An 18,023-nucleotide genomic window follows, 5' to 3' on the forward strand; every position below is an offset into this window, starting at 1 on the left:
GTGATAGTTAATAAACTGTTGAATTGAATTAAAAGCATTCTTGGTCATTTTAGCTCTCTGCCAGCTGTATTAGCTTTGACTCTTCTTTATGGTGTCTTTCGGAGCATTGTTTCAAGATACTTAAAAGTAAGTGTGGCAACAGGCGGCCCTGAGGATCCTTCCACCTGAAGACCGTGGGTTATAGAGCAGTGGTTCTCAAAGTGTGGTCTGGGGCCAGCATCACCTGGGAACCTGTGAGATGCAAATTCTCGGGCCCACCCCAGACCTGTTAAATTAGAAGTTCTGAGGGTGGGACCAGCATTCTGTGTTTTAATAAGCCTTTCAGATAATTCTGATGCATGCTAAAGTACAAGCATCACTCTTGTGGCGAAGAGTCCTGATCTAAGGTCAGAAGGCCTAGGATCCTTTCATTAAACAACACTTACCCAACATGCGTCCACTTGTGCCAGGTTTGTGCTAGCAACAGGGTACTGAGACTGCTACAGGTCATCCTCACCCTTGAGGATGAGGGCGGCTGGTGGTGCGGAATGTCACATATATACAAACGAGACATACCCTACATCCTCGCCACGGAACCAGCCCACTGAATGAGACAGTGCTGTTTCTGACCCTCACCTCTCCACGTACGGATCAGATGCCAACGTCATGAACTTAACCAACAGTAGGAACCCTTTTATCGGAATGTGTTTTGTCTTAAAGATCACTCAGTTAGTAGCCAAGTATTCATGCTCCCCATAGAATAGAAAACCCAGAGAGTAAAAAGAAGGAAATTAAAGTCATTCACAATCCTACCACCCATAGTGAACAGATTGTTCTGATGTGTTTTCTTCTAGACTTTTTCAGTGCCTGTCTTTTTTTCCTATTTCTGTATCTGTCTTGTGCTCTTAGTAGGATATTGCAAACTCTAGTCCCTCGTTTCCTGGTGCTTCAGTGAGTTTGGTGAGGCCATCACGGTGTCTGCCCTGGGACTGAGCTGGCTGTGCGCAGCTGCAGGCCGCTCAGCCGGAGCAGAGGGGTGGCTGCTCCCCTTTGCACTCTGCTGGGCCGTCTTCCCCTTTGTTTTCTCGTTTCTGTCAGCCCCATAGATTCCTTCCTGCCTCTCCTCCTCACCTGTCCTCCTCTGCCTCCGCTCATTTAAGCTTTGTTTTCCACCCAGGGCAGCATGACCTTCCACCCCTTCTCCCCGGACCAGCTCCTCTTCAGCCTTCACAACCAATGCTGGAACCCACGGATGTGGCGATCACTCCCTGATCCAGGCAGACTCTGAAACACGTTCTCCTGATTTTCCACAGCTCTCTTCATCCCTCCGTTATTGTGCTGTCTCGTGTGAGCGTTACCCTTTAGGTGTCTGCTGCCCTAGACGAGGCTTCTTATTCATTTCCCCATCCCCTAAGATATACGAAAGGGCTTCTGTAATGTTTGCAAAATGAATAAATAAAACCCTGAGGTCTGTCAGAATCACCCAGAACTGCTCTTCACAAGCACAGGACCCACTGGCAAGCCCCCAGGCTATGCAGGCGCTGACCTTGATCCTCAGGCACTGTGGTTCCTTCAAGGAAGCCTCTGGGAAGGCTGGAATCCAGGTCACACAGAGGTAATCCAGCTAGAAAAGGAAGGAGGCGCTTTCACATGAGATAGGAAGGGGCAGTAGATGAGAAATCGGCCTTGGAAACACCGCTGTGTGGCTAGACTACGGGGCTACGAGGATGGGCGCTGTCTAAAACGAGACGTGTGCCCCCGCATCTCATGGAGACAACGAGCGCTGCTGCTGGGGAGACCCAGCCTGGGAGGTTGATGAGGGAAGACAAAGGAGGCGGTTTCCTTTTTTCTGTAACTGAGGGCAGCAATCGCTTTGCAGTCATAATTCTGACACTTAACAGTGAGCGCTTCTGAGGGGGGAGGAGGAGATTGGGAGGCGAAGGAAGGAAGGAAGGAAGAGGAGCATCCCCTGGGGCTTTGCAGTGAGCAGATGACCGCAAAGGAGCGAGCCACCTTCTGTGGTGATGACAGAGGAGTCTCCTGCGGTGCTGAGAGCAGCCCAGCAGGACAGGGGCCGGGTGACCCGACCATGGGCGGCCTAGGGACCTAATGCTGCTGCTCAGCTGCCCGATCGTCGGCCCTTCGAGGGGACACAGCAGACTTCAGAGGGAAAGCTGGGGAGAGCAACTTTGTATCTGTCTGTCACGAGTCCTATCAGTGGAGCAGGGTTATTTTGAACTAACAATAATTAGGCCAGGATTTCAGAGCTTAGTTCTGTTCTGTGATTTTGGCTTGCCCTGTAGTCATGATGCTACATGTGCTTCAAGAAACACACACAGTTTTCCATTAAGTTCTTTGGAAAGTTTGAGGAGACCCCCTGGCTGCTGCTCATCATTAGGGAGTGGGCTTTCTGGCACCTTCTAAACACTCAGTTCCACAAGACGTGGGCCGCAGCTGGAACCTGCATATCCAGGATCCTCCTCAGGCGCTAATCAGGGTGCTCTTTGCCTTTGCCTCCTTTCCTTTGTAATCTCTCGTCCACCATGGCCACCCCGACCTTTGCCCTCTCTCCCTGACCAGCTCCTCCGTATCCTTCGTGACCAGCACCGTGGTCAGCACGGGTGGACAACCTTCCCTGACCCGGACGGACTCCTCAGTTCTGGTTTCTACAGCACTCCTTCGTGCCTGTTACTGCACTTACTTCCCATGAGTGTTACACACCTGGGGAGCTGGACACGGGACCTGTGTGTCAGGTGCACATGCCGTGCTTGTGGCCCAAACAGGTCCCCGCTCCTGACCTCCAGGTCTTTGCTGTTGTTCTGGGAGGACACCCTCGCCTCCTGCTCCATTGTGCTCCTGGAACAGGACTAAACTGGCCCCCTTTGTGGCTCCTCAGACAGCATTTGATGATGAGTCAGCGAGGACAGGCCGCCCTCAGCACCCCCAGGGCTGTTGGGCCCGGCAGGACTGCACTGCCCACCTTCTCATGGCGACCTGCCTCAGAGCTTCCCGTAACCTGGCGGTGAACGAAATGCACAGCCTTCCAACTCGGTGACATTTAAGGCAGCCAGTCATCGGTTCAGGCAGCAAAATAAATTGGTACTCAGCTGCTCTCAGTCTCTTTTTCTGGTTAAAGCTATAAATAACAGAAATGATTGTGCCACTGCATGGGTGACACCAGCCTGCCCCTCCCTGTGCAGTCACGTTCTCTCACTCGCTCTCGGGCTTTGTTTGGTCCCCTTGAGGAACAGTGTGTTAAGGATTGTATTCGGAGGTCACCTGGTGCTGTGTGTCCACATTTGAGTCCTGCACACACAAATAAATATAATAAATGAATGTGTGTACATTGGAATAGCATATCCACCCTACTGAATTTATTATTCATTCATATGAAAATATTTTCCATTAAATATTACAACTCCCTCAATATTCTTATTTAGTCCCTTTTATTCATGGGACTAAGTTGCATCACTCAATGGCATCATTTAAATGAGTTACTACAGTAACACAGAGTAATGACCTCATGAAGTGTGGTGTGTTGGTGTGCTTATCCGATAATTTATATATCCTGTAAATACTAGTTGTAATGTCTGAAGAGAACTCAAAAGGCAAGAAGTATTTTTTTCCCCACACAAATGATCGTGAAATAGAACATCTTTAGAAGTATGTTCTGATACTTATTTGCCCAGAGTCCCCCAAATTCCTTCCCTTCCAAGCCATAAGTGTTGGGTGCCCCCCACCCCCCCCATACTCAAATATTAAAAAGAAAAAGAAAAAACCATCCCTCCCTCCCTCCCTCCCACCCCCGGGGCACTGATGTCTGTACAAACAGAGGAATAAAGAAGGAATCGGTCAAATGATCTTCACCCTCTTTCAAACTGAATCTGCTTTAATCAGTAATGCTAGCACATTCTGTCAAGCGCCCCGACCTCTTTTACATTATTTCTTCAGTTTCGGACAAAGCTAAACCTTTGCCAGCCCCGACCCGGCTCTGCAGAGGCTGGTGCCCAGCTGACGTCCCGCCTCAGTCAAAGAGGGTGCTGCCTGCTCTGCTCGAGATGAATCAGGCCGATCCGAAATGCACGAGCCTGCGGGGCGGTCCTTCCTCTGCGGGCAGAGAAGTCACCTTAAAGCTGTTACACCAGGACCATAAATTAGGGGGCCTCACGGCCCGTCCCTCCCGAGGACACAGCCAGCTGCGATCACTGGGGGATGCAGGTTCCTGCGTCCGGGGAGGGGAGGGGGACAGAGTCGACGGGCTGACCCGGCGCGCGGAGGCCTGGTCTCCGGGGCCTCTGTCCCCGGGGGCGGGACTATGGACAGCCGAGGTCAGGAGCCTTTCGCGCAGGTGGGAAAGGCGGCGGCGCTGCGGCGCGGGCTTCGGGGAGGGGGGCGCAGCCCTCGGCGCTTCCCGGCTCTGCGGCCAATGTCACCGTGCGGGCTGGTTCCCGCCGCCTGCCCGGCCACGCGCTTCGTCGCCGTCGATCACGAGAACACCAGGAGTGGTGTGCCCTAACCTCCCTCGGAAACCCTAGCTCGGGACCGCCCTCCCCTGCGGGGCGGCTCCCTCGGCGGGAAGCGCGCGGCAGGAACGCCGCCGGGGAGGCAGGCTCCCCGCTGCCCCGCCCCGCGCATGCAGGCCGGCCCGGAGCCGCGCCCTGCAGACCCTCGGCGGCCCTGGCGGCCCGGCGGCTCCCTGCCCTGCACGCTCACGCCCCCGAGCACAGCGGGACCTGTGTGCTCCAAGGCGACCAAGCCGGAGAGGTCACTAAAATGAGGCTGGGCAGGCTCCTCGCCGAGACCTGTGCAGACCCTTATAACACTCGAGGCAATTTTTGTTTTTTCCCTAAAAGGGACAAAGGAAACGGGGAGTTTTGCAAGGGGGGAGGAGAGCAGTTTCTACGGTTCTTCCCTTTGCTACCTGAAATCTGATTAGTTTCCTGTGTCCTACCTGTTCCCTTTCCTAGTGTCCTCCACCTCTGGAGGAGCGGGTCATATATTCCTTTCTTCTCCATGCGGCCCCTCTTGGTTTAACATGTTCGCCTTGCCTTCCTCTATCGCCTTTCCGCCTGATGACATCGCTCTTCCCCTTCCCTCCCTTTCTTCCCAGAAAAAAGTGGACTTCTGCCCTCCTGACCCTCATTTGTATCGCTTCCCTCAGAAATGCCCCTTTTTCCCTCTCCTGGTAGCTCGGGGGCACAGCCAGTCTCTGGGCTAGGGCAGCACTGGGAAGAGGACATCAGAGCAATAAGGCTTGACCCTCCATGCTCCCCAGGACTGCAGTCCCGTGAGGGGCACTGTTATGGGCTGATGGCGTACTCTAAAATTCATTTGTTGAAGAGGTAACCCGCAGCACCTCAAAATGTGACTATATTGGGAGAGAGGGACTCCAAAGAGGTAGTAAAGGTAAAATGAGGTCATATGAGTGGGGCCTAATCCAGTACGACTGGTATCCTTTTAAGAGGAAATTTGGGGGCTGGCCCTGGGGCCGAGTGGTTAAGTTGGCGGGCTCTGCTTCACGGCTCAGGGTTTCACCGGTTGGGATCCTGGGCGGGGACATGGCACCACTCACAAGGCCATGTTGAGGCGGCATCCCACAAGCCACAACTAGAAGGACCCGAAACTAAAATGTACAACTATATACTGGGGGGATTTGGGGAGAAAAAGCAGAAAAAAAATTTTTTTTAAAAGAGGAAACTTGGACACACACAGGCACCAGGGTTGCATGCACACAGGTTAAGAGATGAGGTGAGGACACAGCAAGAAGGCCAAGCCACGTGGAGGGGAGGCCTCAGGAGAAACGAAACCTGTGACACCTCGATCTTGGAGTTCTGGTCTCCAGAACTGTGGGAAAATAAATGTCTGTTGTTTGAGCCGCCCAGCCTGTGGTATTTTGCTGTGGCAGCCCCCACAAACTAAGAGGCCCTAAGGAAGCCCCTGGAACATCCCTGGGGCCCTCCTCAGGTAGAAGAACCTGCCAACCAGGGCAGTTTCTCTGCTGATAGCTTTTCTATCCCTTCCTGTTTTTCAGTTTTGTCCTGTGTAGGATTTCCAGACAAAATATAGGACACTCATTTAAATATAAATTTCAGATAACTATTATACAGTTCATACTTATATTTTAAAAAGTTATTTTTCTGAAATTCAGATTTAACTAGGTGTCTGGTAGTTTTTATTTGCCAAATCTGCCAACACTAGATCAGGGGTGTGTGTCCTTAATATCTTTACACAGTGGCCCTCACATTAGAATCACTTGGAGAACATTTTTAAAATACTGATGGCTGGATCCCTCCCTGAGGGGTTGATTTAATTGATCTTAGGGCCTGGTCCCACAGGATTTTTTTTAAAGCTCCCAGGTGACTTTCAATGTGCAGCCAGGCTGTAGAGCCACTGCAGGAAGAGACGGGTGTTAACTAATTAAATGCTCACGGCTATTACATTGTTGAATTTGGGCTCCTTTAAGCTTAAATTCTTCAGGTTTTTTTCTGCTAAAAAAAAATGTCATCTTATCACTCTTCTTATTGCTGAGCCCAGAGGCAAAGGTCAAGTACATCATCAAAACATGCCCTGTTAGTATGTGAAATGGTTTTCTGATTTCAGGTCAACTGAGCCCATACAGAGAGATGTCAAGAGCTGTAATATTGATACCACTGCAGCAAATGCCTCTCCATCCCAACACTTCAGGTCTTGTAATAAATAGTGCAGCTGGGCACCCTGGTAAAAGATTTACCTTTTACCACCACTTTTTATTACAGGTCAGTGCTCAAGAATGTAGGCTCTGTTTTAAGCACACTTCTAGTTCAAGAGGAATTTGAACATAATTTTGTTCACTTCTTCCAGACCCTGGTATCTGTCTTTCCTCAACTATTAACTGGCATGAATGGAGAGCTCAAGCTTACCTGCTGCTCACTTTACTGAAAAATTCATAGAGAGTTCGCATATTGTGGCAAATACCCCCGGGGGGAGCACACCATTCATCCTGCTTGGGTAAGCGTCTTATACAGTTATGTGCCACAGAACGACATGTCAGTCAATGACAGACCGCATAGACAATGGTGGTCCCATGAGATTAGTACCATGGAGCCTAGGTGTATAGTAGGCGATACCATCTAGGTTTGTGTAAATACACTCTATGATGTTTGCACAATGACAGAATTGCCTAATGACACATTTTTCAGAATGTCTCCCCATCATTAAGTGACATATGACTGTATCTGAGTCTGGTACTCAGTTTCCTCCTGAAGATAATCCTTGCCAACATAAACCTTCATAGTAAGTGCTAAGGAGATGCTGGCATCGAGCTCCAGGAGAGTAAGAGTCAAAACCAGAGTGAGAGGGAAATAAAATGCCTGTGACAGAAACACATTTTCTAGAAACTGGTGTTGAGAGTCAGCAGATGATAGTGCTCAGTGCCAGCTTCAGGGACGGAGATTTGATGTGAAAGGGCTTTGTTAAAACTGCCATCCAAATAAGTGATACACCATGGAGGTTTTGTGACTACTGCTTATTATCTAACGTGAAGGTCCAGAAAACTGTTGCAGTGGGAGGCAGTTGAATGTAGAATATATGCTTTGGATTTGAGCTTTGGTGCTGCTTGACTTGGTGTCCTTGGGCAACTACTTAACCTTTATTTCCTCTTTGGAGAAAGGCTCCTAGAATGGTAGAATAAGGACCTCTGAAAACCCACTCCTTATACGAGTGGAGAGAACACTGGCAAAATTATCAAAATCCATGTTTTCAGAACCCTGGAAATTAACCAAAGGATCGCAACAATCCCAGGAGTGTTTATTCAAGAAAAACAGCTGAATCTCAGTGAGAACAGGGAGGTTTCTGACAATCTGACCAATTTCCTTTCCCCTCTTTCCAGATCTTGGGCAGCCTTGAACACCAACAGCCTTACAACTGTAGTAGGTCTGAGACTCAGCAGACTAGCCAGTGCAGGAGGCAGAATGGGTTTGTAGCTGGCCCCAAAGTCCCTGTCCCCAGAGAACTGTCACTATTTGACCCATCAGGCAACACCCTGGAAAGGCCCCATCCTCAGGGTTTATCTTTACTTGACCTATTCTGTGTAAACAGCTGTATTCCCAGGGCATCAGTCAGAAACAATCGTGTGACTGTTGTTTAACATCGCAGCTGTCTAAGACAGCCATACCGGTTGAGGCCAACAAGAAGCTGACCAAACAACTGAAAAAGGAAACTGGTAGATGAGCTGTCCAGAGGGCTTTGAAAAGCCTCGACATTGCTGGAGACCTAGAAGTCCTTGCACATGTCCAGGGCAGTGCATATGGCCGGGGAGAGAGCTGAGAAAGCCCTAACCTCTCATCTCTGGCTGACCTTAAGGCTCTGCAAAAGCAGAAAGTGAAGGCCAAGGCAGAGTTGCAAATTGCTTTCCAGAACATCAAAGGTATGCCCCAAATTTGATGAAAAACATTAATCTACACATCCAAGAAGCTCAGTGAACTCCAAGTAGGATAAACTCAAAGAGATCACACCTAGACACATCATAGTCAACCTGCAGAAAGCACCAAGAGAAAAGTACCTCGTCATGTACAGGGGATCCTCAAGAAGACTAACATCCCATCAGAAACCATGGTGATCAGAAGATGGTGGGATGACACACTTAAAGTGCTAAAAGAAAAAAACCTCTCATTCAGGAATTCTATACACAACAAAACTCCGTCAACAAATGAAGGAGAAATTAAGACATTCCCAGATAAACAACTGAGAGAATTTGTCCCAAGTGGACCTATTTTACAAGAAATACGAAAGGGAATCCTTCAGGCTGAAATGAAAGGACACTAGATAGTAATTTGAATGTACATGAAGAAATAAAGAACACCAGTAAAGGTAAATACATAGGAAGTATAAAAGACAGTATAAATGTATTTTTGTTTGTAATTCTTCTCCTATATAATTTAAAAGACAGCTGCATAAAAATAATTATTAAACTTCTGATAGGCTTATACAGAAATGTAATCTGATGACAAATGATAAGACAAAGGAGGAGGGAAGAATTGGAAGTATATACTGCAGCAAAGTTTTTGTATACTATTGAAATTAATTTGGTATTAACTCAAACTTGGTTGTTAGTGCTGTTGAGTTGATTCCGACTCCTAGCAACCCTTTGTCCAAGAGTGGAACCCTGCCCGGTCTTTTTTTACCATCCTCTCATCTTCTGGCATTATATCAGACAATGCTCCACTCCTACTCATAGGGGTTTAATCCAGACTAGACTGTCTTAAATTAAGAGGCTAACCATAATCTCCAGGACAACCACTAGGAAAATAACTTAAAAAATACAGTAAAGAAACAACAAGAGAATTAAAATGGTGTATCAGAAATTATTTAACACAAAGGAAGGCAGTAATGAAAGAGGAATAAAAATCACATAAGAGACATATAAAACAAATAATAAAATGGCAGCCATAAACCCTACCTTATCAGTAATTACATTAAATGTATATGGACTAAACACTCCAATCAGAAGGCAGAGATTGCCAAAATGAATTCAAAAACATGATCTAACTATATGCTCTCTATAAGAGGCACACTTTAGATTCAAAGATAAAAATAAGCTAACAATGAGAGGATGGAAGATGTACCTTGCAAAAAGTAACCAGATAAGAGCAAGAGTGGCTATATAAACATCAGACAAAATAAACTTTAAGATGAAAATTGTTACTGGAGGAGCTGGCCCCATGACATAGTGTTTAAGTCTGGTAGACTTCACTTCAGTGGCCTGGGTTTGCAGGTTCAGATTCTAGACACAGACCTATACCACTCGTCAGCCATGCTGACGCAGTGACCCACATATTCAGTGGAGGAAGATTAGCACAGATGTTAGCTCAGGGCTAATCTTCCTCAGGAAAAAAAAAATTGTTACTGGAGACAAAGAAGGACATTTTATAATGATCAAAGGGCCAATCCATCAGGAAAAGGTAACAATTATAAACACAAGATCACCTAACAACAAAGCCCCAAAATACACAAAGCAAAAACTGATTGAATTGAAGAGAGAAACAGACAATTCAACAGTAATAGTTGGAGACTTTAATACCCTACTTTCAATAATGGATAGAACAACTACGTAGGAGATCAACAAGGAAACAGAACACCTAAACAACATGATAAACTAGATCTAACAGACAACTATAGAACACTCCAGCCACCAGCAGCAGAATACACATTCTTCGCATGTGCACATGGAACATTCTTCAGGATAGAATATATGTTAGGCTATGAAACAAATTCAGTATATTTAAAAGGATTGAAATCCTACAAAGTATGTTCTCTGATCACAATGGAATGAAATTGTTTCCTCATTTGTAAGAGGTGATGATATTTACTTGAGAAGGGGATAAAAGAACCTAGAACTCAAGTACCCAGCACAGGGCCTAATAAATAGTAGGAACATAATTCATGTATGTTGTTTTTTTGTTTTGTTTTTTGCCTCATTGCTGGAGTGTGGCAACTGATGGGTTAACTTTCTCTTGGAACATTTTAACTGTTTTGAATTGGTGGCAGATTATATAATTGATGGTATCTTAGTATTGAGGAAATACACTATCACAACCCCAATGCATCTACCAGCATTGTGGCTAAAAGCTGAATGTGAGTCTGTAATAAAGAATTGGCAAATTTATAAATTATCCTGTTTGTAACTCAATAAAACGAGATAAATGATTACTGCTTTATCTGGTTTTCCCTTAATGATAGGCCATTAGTGTTCATTAATATGTTTTACTTTTTCATTCATTTCACACCAGAGAGGCAAGAAGATCAGGCCACAATTTCATGAGTTACTTCTTCAGACCAAGATATAAAGATTGACTTTTTACCGCTGTAAAACAGATCCTAGTTCAGATCTTCTATGGCTACTTATGCAAAAAAGCAGAGTTGAGTATTGCGACAGTCAAAATGGCCCATAAGGCCTAAAATATTTACTATCTGGCCCTTTACGGAAAAAGTTTGCTGAACCCTACCGTAAGAACTAAATAATCCTTGGGTGGGCTTGGTAGATGAGATTCCAGGAAAGACATTGAAAAACATGCAGTTGTCCTTTTATTTCCAAGTTTGCATAACTTCCTTCAACATGGCCAATCTTGTTTCATCTGTCTGCTCATCAACTCCTCCCCAACTCATTAATGCTTTGAAGCAATTCTGAGATCCACATTATAACATTTCCCCTGTAAATATGAGTCTCTTTGCATTGTATTTTAAGGCATATGATAATAACAATGATAACATTTATCTCTTTCTTCAGTATGAGAACAACCACACTGTTAATTTTCCTTCAAATTCTACTTTGCAATTGGTAGATTGGCCAACTGTGCCCTGACTTATGTTTAGGCTTTCAGGAACCAGAAATTTCTTTTTTTGACCTTGGAGAATGACAGTAGAGATTTCATAGTTTCCAGAATTTCCCAACTGTTTTTTCTCCGTGACCAAACTCAGCAGGGAGGTGATGTCTAATTCAGAACTGCTAAGACCACTGTCTTCAGGTTCCACAATTTTTTAGTTTAAATCAGAGATGTCTGGTCACTAACATACCAGTAGTGTTCAAAGAGTGTGAAACGACTTAGTTTGGAACATTTTGCTGCTGCAATTGACTTTTTTCCCATCCTCATGTCAACCATTCCCCTGCCCACACTCCCACCCCACGACAGCAGCTTCTGAATAAACTCATTTACTTTTACTTTTTAGTGACTGGATTTCCAAATTAAATTTCTTTCTTTCTTTTTTTTTTTTAAAGATTGGCACCTGAGCTAACATCTGTTGCTGATCTTTTCTTCCCCCTCCTCCTCCCTTCCTCCTCCTCCTCCTACCCCCACCCCAAAAGGCCCCCTGCCCTACTGTACATAGTTGTATATTCTAGTTGTGGGTCCCTGTGTTGTGCTAAATTTCTTAAAAGGGAGTAAAAGAGAAAGATGAGATTTGCATGCCTCTTTCAGAGGAGTGCTGTCCTCCAGGTCTGCATCCAGGCCTTCCAAAGCCCTGTCCATGGTACCCTGGATCAGCAAACTGATCACCCCTGTCCCTGGAAAAGGCTCAAGGTGCACCCTGCCCCCACCTGTGCTCAGTCACACTCGGAATGTCTTGCAGGCAGCCTAAGTGGAATCAATAAAGCAAAGGAGGTTAGCTGGCTGGAAAATGCTGTCAGAAGTAAAAGAAAGGAGACTAAAAATATAGAGAGAGGTACTGAGAGAGCAGTGGTCTTCTCAGGGCTCTAATGATAGAAAAAGCAATTTTAAAAGGCAGACTAATTGCTAGGATATAGAACTCACTCTTTGGCCTATCATTTAATCGAAGGAAAAAACTGGGATGGCAACAAGTTTGAAGTATTTTGTAAATGAGGATCTTTAAATCATGAGAATTTTTAAAAAATACACACACACACACTCCCAATTTAACAATTATCTTGTTTTCCCTTAGATATAACCTAACACTCTCAAGCAACAATCTTGGGAGCCAAAGTACCACTTGATCCTCCCAAGCGTCACAGTGGTACAACATGGGATGGTCTTATCATAAGGGAGGGGTTAAAGACCTTTGTTTCCCACTTCTAGGCTCAGAGCCTCAGTAGTCGTCATTTTCCTGGCTCACTAGTGATCATTATAAGCTGCATGAAGAAGCAAAAGCATAGATGTGGAGAACTCTCGCTGAGATCCCAGCGCGGCCATCACTTAGTGTCTCTGCACTATTGCTGTAAGTTGGTTTCCCCCATTTCACTCTACCAGGTTCCCTGTGGAGGATTATTTCCCTAGTTACAAATGTACTTTCTCAATGCCATTTTCTTCTCTTTTTAATTTATATTTGTAACCGCTTTACCCCAAACCCCGCAGAGCCAGGTTCTCTATACCTTGTTTCAGTTATCTATTGCTGTGTAATAACCTATCTAAATTTTAGTGGCTTAAAACAAAAGCCATTTTATTTGCTTATGTTTTTGTGGGGCAGGAATTCAGGCAGGGCTCAGTGTGGACAGCTCTTCTCTGCTCTGCAATGTCTGTGGCCCCAGCTGGAATGGCCTGAACAGCTGAGAGCTGGCTGGGCCTCTCTCTTCTTATGGAATCACCTGGATCAAGTGGGCTTGAGGATCAAAGACAGGCTCACTTCCAACATCTGAGCACTTTGGTTCTCTCCCTGGTGACCTCTCATCACTCAGTTATCTAGTCTGACATTTGCAGGGTGCCTGGCTTCCAAGAGTGAAGGCAGGTGTTACAAGGCCTCTAGAGACCTAGGCTTAGAATTCTCAGAATGTCACTTCTGCATTCTGTTATCAAAGCAAGTCACAGACCAGACCAGATTCAAGGGGTGGAGAAACAAACACCACCTCTTGATGGGAAAAGGAGCATTTGCGAACAGACATAGGAGGCATCACTGGCAGCCATATTTAGAAGCAATCTACACAGCTCTCAAGAGCTAATCTGATAAGCACTGCCCATGAGAGAATGCTACAAGACTCCTCCATCTTCCACAGAGAAGAAATGTCTCAATCTTCAGGTGTCTAACCCAAGGAGTGACTCTTCATGAGTTTCTAGTATTGAGTGGGGAGAAGGCATAAGCATTAGGGTACAAGTGAAGGTGAAAAGAGCTGGGGAGGTTTGGAATAAAATCCTTCTCATGTGAGTGTTTTCTATCCATTCTGCTCTTCTGAACTAAGCTTCAGAGAAGCTATAGCCTACTTTTAGCTCTCTTTTGTGAATCAATACTTTATTTTTAACATTGTGTTAATATTTTCTAGATTGCTTTTAACTTCCTGGACTCTAGAACTAAGCAGAATTAGCTTTCTTTGACGTCTTATCTCACCTGTTAAGGTAACTTTTTTCTACAAGATGGTACATTTTACTAAGACTTTGTAAGTACTTAAAATGCTTAAGGAGAGTCTTGACTCTTACTGTCTTCAGCAAGGATATTAGTCACTAGCCCTTTCACTTAAGAATACCTTTTGGGATAAAGGAATCAATCCAACAGGAGGAGATGACATTTACAAATATTTACATCCCCAACATGGGAGCACCTAAATATATAAAGCAAATATTAACAGACCTAAAGGAGAAATGGACAGCAATGCAATAATAGTTGGGAACTTTAATATCCCACTTACATCGATGGATAGATCATCCAGACAGAAAACCAATAAGGAAACATCAGTCTTAAATCACATGTTAGACTACATGGATTTAACAGATACATACAGAAAATTCTATCCATAAGCAACAGAATACACATTCTTCTCAAGTGCACATGGAACATTCTCCAAGATAGACCATACGTTACATTACAAAACAATTCTTAACAAATTTAAGAAGACTGAAATCATATCAAGCATATTTCCTGACACAATATTATTGAACTAGAAATTAATTACAGGAGAAAAGTGGAAAATTCACAAGTATGTGGAGATTAGACACTGTGCTACTGAACATCTCAATGGGTCAACAAAGATATCAAAAGAGAAATGGAAATACAACATACCAAAACTTACGGGATGCAGCAAAAACAGTTCTAAGAGGGAACTTCATAGCGATGAATGGGTACCTCAAGAAACAAGAAAATATCTCAAATAAACAACCTAACTTTACACCTTAAGGAACTAGAAAAAGAAGAAGAAATGAAGCCCAAAGTTGGTAGAAGGGAAGAAATAAAGATCAGGGCAGAAATAAATGAAACAGAGGCTAAAAAGACAATTGGAAATATCAATGAAACCAAGAGCTGGTTCTTTGAAAAGATAAACAAAATTGACAAACTTTTAGCTGGACTTGCCAAGAAAAAAGAGCGAGAGGACTCAAAGTCAGAAATGAAAAAGGAGATGTTACAACTGATACCACAGAATATAAAGGATCATAAGAGACTACTATGAATAATTATATGCCAACAAATTGGACAACTTAGAAGAAATGGATGAATTCCTAGAAACATACAACCTTCCAAAACTGAATCACGAAGGAATCTGAATAAACTGATTACTAGCAGGGAAATTGAATCAGTAATCAAAAACCTCCTAACAAACAAAAGTCCTGGACCAGACAGCTTCACTGATAAATTCTACCAAACACTCAAAGAAGAATTAATATCAGTTCTTCTCAAACTCTCCCAAAAAATAGAAGAGGAGGGAACACTTCCAAACTTATTTTACAAGGCAAGTATTATCCTGATACAAAAACCAGACAAGGACACCACAAGAAAATTATAGGCCAATATCCCTGATGAACATGGATACAAAAATTCTCAGTGAAATATTAGCAAACAAAATCCAACAATACATTAAAAGGATCACACACCATGATCAAGTGGGATGTATTCTAGAGATGCAAGGATGATTCAGCATACACAAATCAATGTGATACACCACATTGAAGGGTAAAAGTCAGATGAAGATATAAAAGTCAGAGATGAAGGATAACAGTCATAAGATCAACTCAATAGATACAGAAAAAGCATCTGACAAAATTTAACATCCATTTATGATAAAAACTCTCAACAAAGTGGGTATAGAGGGAATGTACCTGAATATAATAAAGGCCATATATGACAAGCCCACAGCTGACAGCATAATCAATGGTGAAAAGCTGAAAGCTTTTCCTCTAAGAACAGGAACAAGACAAAGATGCCCACTCTCACCATGTTTTTTGGGGCGAGGTCCCCAAGTGAAGAAGATTGGCCCTGAACCAATGTCTGTTGCTAATCCTCTTTTTGCTTGAGGAAGATTGTCACTGAGCTAACATCTGTACCAGTCTTCCTCTAATTTTGTATGCAGGATGCTGCCATAGCATGACTTGATGAGTGGTGTGTCAGTCCATGCCCGGGATCTGAACCTGTGAACTCTGGGCCATTGAAGCAGAGGGCATGAACTTAACCACAACGCCACCAGGCCGGTCCCTCTCACCACTTTTATTTAACATAGTATTGGAAGTCCTAGCCAGAGCAATTAGGAAAGAAAAAGAAATAAAAGGCATCCAAACTGGAAAAGAAGAAGTAAAACTGTCATTATTTGCAGATGATATGATTTTACATATAGAAAATCCTAAAGACTCCACCAAAAAACTGTGAGAACTAATAAGTGAATTCAGTAAAGTTGCAGGATACAAAAATCAACGTACAGAAATCTGTTGCGTTTCTATACACTAATAACAAACTACCAGAAAGAGAAATTAAGAAAACAATCCCATTTACATTCACATCAAAAAGAATAAAATACTTAGGAATAAATCTAGCCAAGGAGGTGAAAGATCTGTATGTGAAAACTATAAGACATTGGTGAAAGAAATTGAAGAAGACACAAATAAATGGAAAGATATTCTATGCTCATAGATTGGAATTAGTGTTGTTAAAATGTTTATACTACCCAAAGCAATTTACAGGTTCTAGGTAATCCTCATCAAAATTCGAATGACATTTTTCATAGAAATAGAACAAAATCCTAAAATTTGTATGGAACCACAAAAGACGCTGAATAGCCAAAGCATTCTTGAGAAAGAAGAACAAAGCTGGAGGGATCACACTCCCTAATTTTAAACTATATTACAAAGCTATGGTAATTCAACAGTATGGTATTGGCATAAAAACAGACTCATAGATCAATGGAACAGAGAACCCAGAAATAAACCCATGCAAATATGGTCAATTAATTTACAACAAAGGAGCCAAGAACATACAATGGGGAAAGGCCAGTCTCTTCAATAAACGGTGTTGGGAAAACTGGACAGCACATGCAAAAGAATGAAACTACACACTACTTACACTACACACAAAAATTAACTTAAAATGGATTAAAGACTTAAATGCAAGATCTGAAACTGTAAAGCTTCTGGAAGAAAATATAGGGGAAAGCTCCTTGCCATTGTCCTGGCTATGATTTTTTGGACTTGACATCAAAAGCAAACTCAACAAAAGCAAAAACAAACAAGTGGGACTACATCAAACTAAAATCTTCTGCAAAGCAAAGGAAACCATCAACAGAATGAAAAGGCAATCTACTGAATGGGAGAAAATATTCGCAAATCATATATCTTATAAGGGGTTAATATCCAAAATATATAAAGAACCCAAACACCTCAATTAAAAAAACAAAAAACCAATCTGATTAAAAAATGGCAGAAGATATGAAATAGACATTTTTACAGATAGCCAACAGGTACATGGCAAGATACTAATCATCAGGGAAATGCAAATCAAAACTACAATGAGATATCACCTCACACCTGTTAGAATGGCTATTATCAAAAAAGACAAATAACAAGTGTTGACAAGGACGTGGAGAAAAGGGAACCCTTGGGCACTGTAGGTGGGAATGTACATTGGTGCAGCCACTATGGAAAACAGTATGGAGGTTCCTCAAAAAGTTGAAAAAAAGAACTGCCATATGATCCATCAATTCTACTCTGGGTATTTATTAGAAGAAAACAAAAACACTAACGCAAAAAGATATATGCACCTCCATATTTATTGCAGCATTATGTACAATAGCCAAGACATGGAAACAACCTATATGTCCATTGATGGATGAATGGATAAAGAAAATGTGAATATATATATATTTATATGCGCGTGCGTGCACACACACACACACACACACACACAGAGGAATATTATTAGGCCACAAAATGAAGGAAATCCTGCCATTTGTGACAACATGGACAGACTTTGAGGGCATTATGCTAAGTGAAATAAGTCACACAGAGAAAAACAAATACTGTACGAGCTCACTTATATTGGAATCTTAAAACAAACAAGCAAGCAAGCTCATAGAGAGAGAGAACAGATTGGTGGTTGCCAGGGGTGGGGATGGGGGTGGCGGGATGAAATGGGTGAAGGGAGTCAAAAGTTACAAACCTCCAGTTATAAATAAGTGAGTTATGGAGATGTAACATGTGGCATGGAGACTATGGTTACTAATACTCTATTACATATTTGAAAGTTGCTGAGAATAGATCCTAAAAGTTCTCATCCCAAGGAAAAAAATTCTGTAACTGTTTGGTGACGGATATTAACTAAACCTATTGCGGTGATCATTTCGCATTATATACAAATATCAAATCATTATG

General features: G+C 43.4%; 1 protein-coding gene across 1 annotated transcript; it reads left to right on the forward strand.

Annotated features, from left to right (window-relative positions):
- The first annotated feature begins 1,511 nt into the window (after nt 1-1,511).
- Nucleotides 1,512-10,662, forward strand: LOC138924520 (uncharacterized). The gene is made up of 6 exons (XM_070269220.1): nt 1,512-1,594; nt 2,845-3,001; nt 4,303-4,807; nt 6,580-6,734; nt 6,820-6,966; nt 7,847-10,662. The coding sequence occupies exons 1-5, from the start codon at nt 1,512-1,514 to the stop codon at nt 6,895-6,897; spliced, it is 978 nt and encodes a 325-aa protein (XP_070125321.1). The 3' UTR covers nt 6,898-6,966; nt 7,847-10,662.
- The last annotated feature ends 7,361 nt before the right edge of the window (nt 10,663-18,023 follow it).

This window comes from Equus caballus, chromosome 6, assembly GCF_041296265.1.
Source record: "Equus caballus isolate H_3958 breed thoroughbred chromosome 6, TB-T2T, whole genome shotgun sequence".
In the NCBI taxonomy this organism is placed as follows: Eukaryota; Metazoa; Chordata; class Mammalia; order Perissodactyla; family Equidae; genus Equus; species Equus caballus.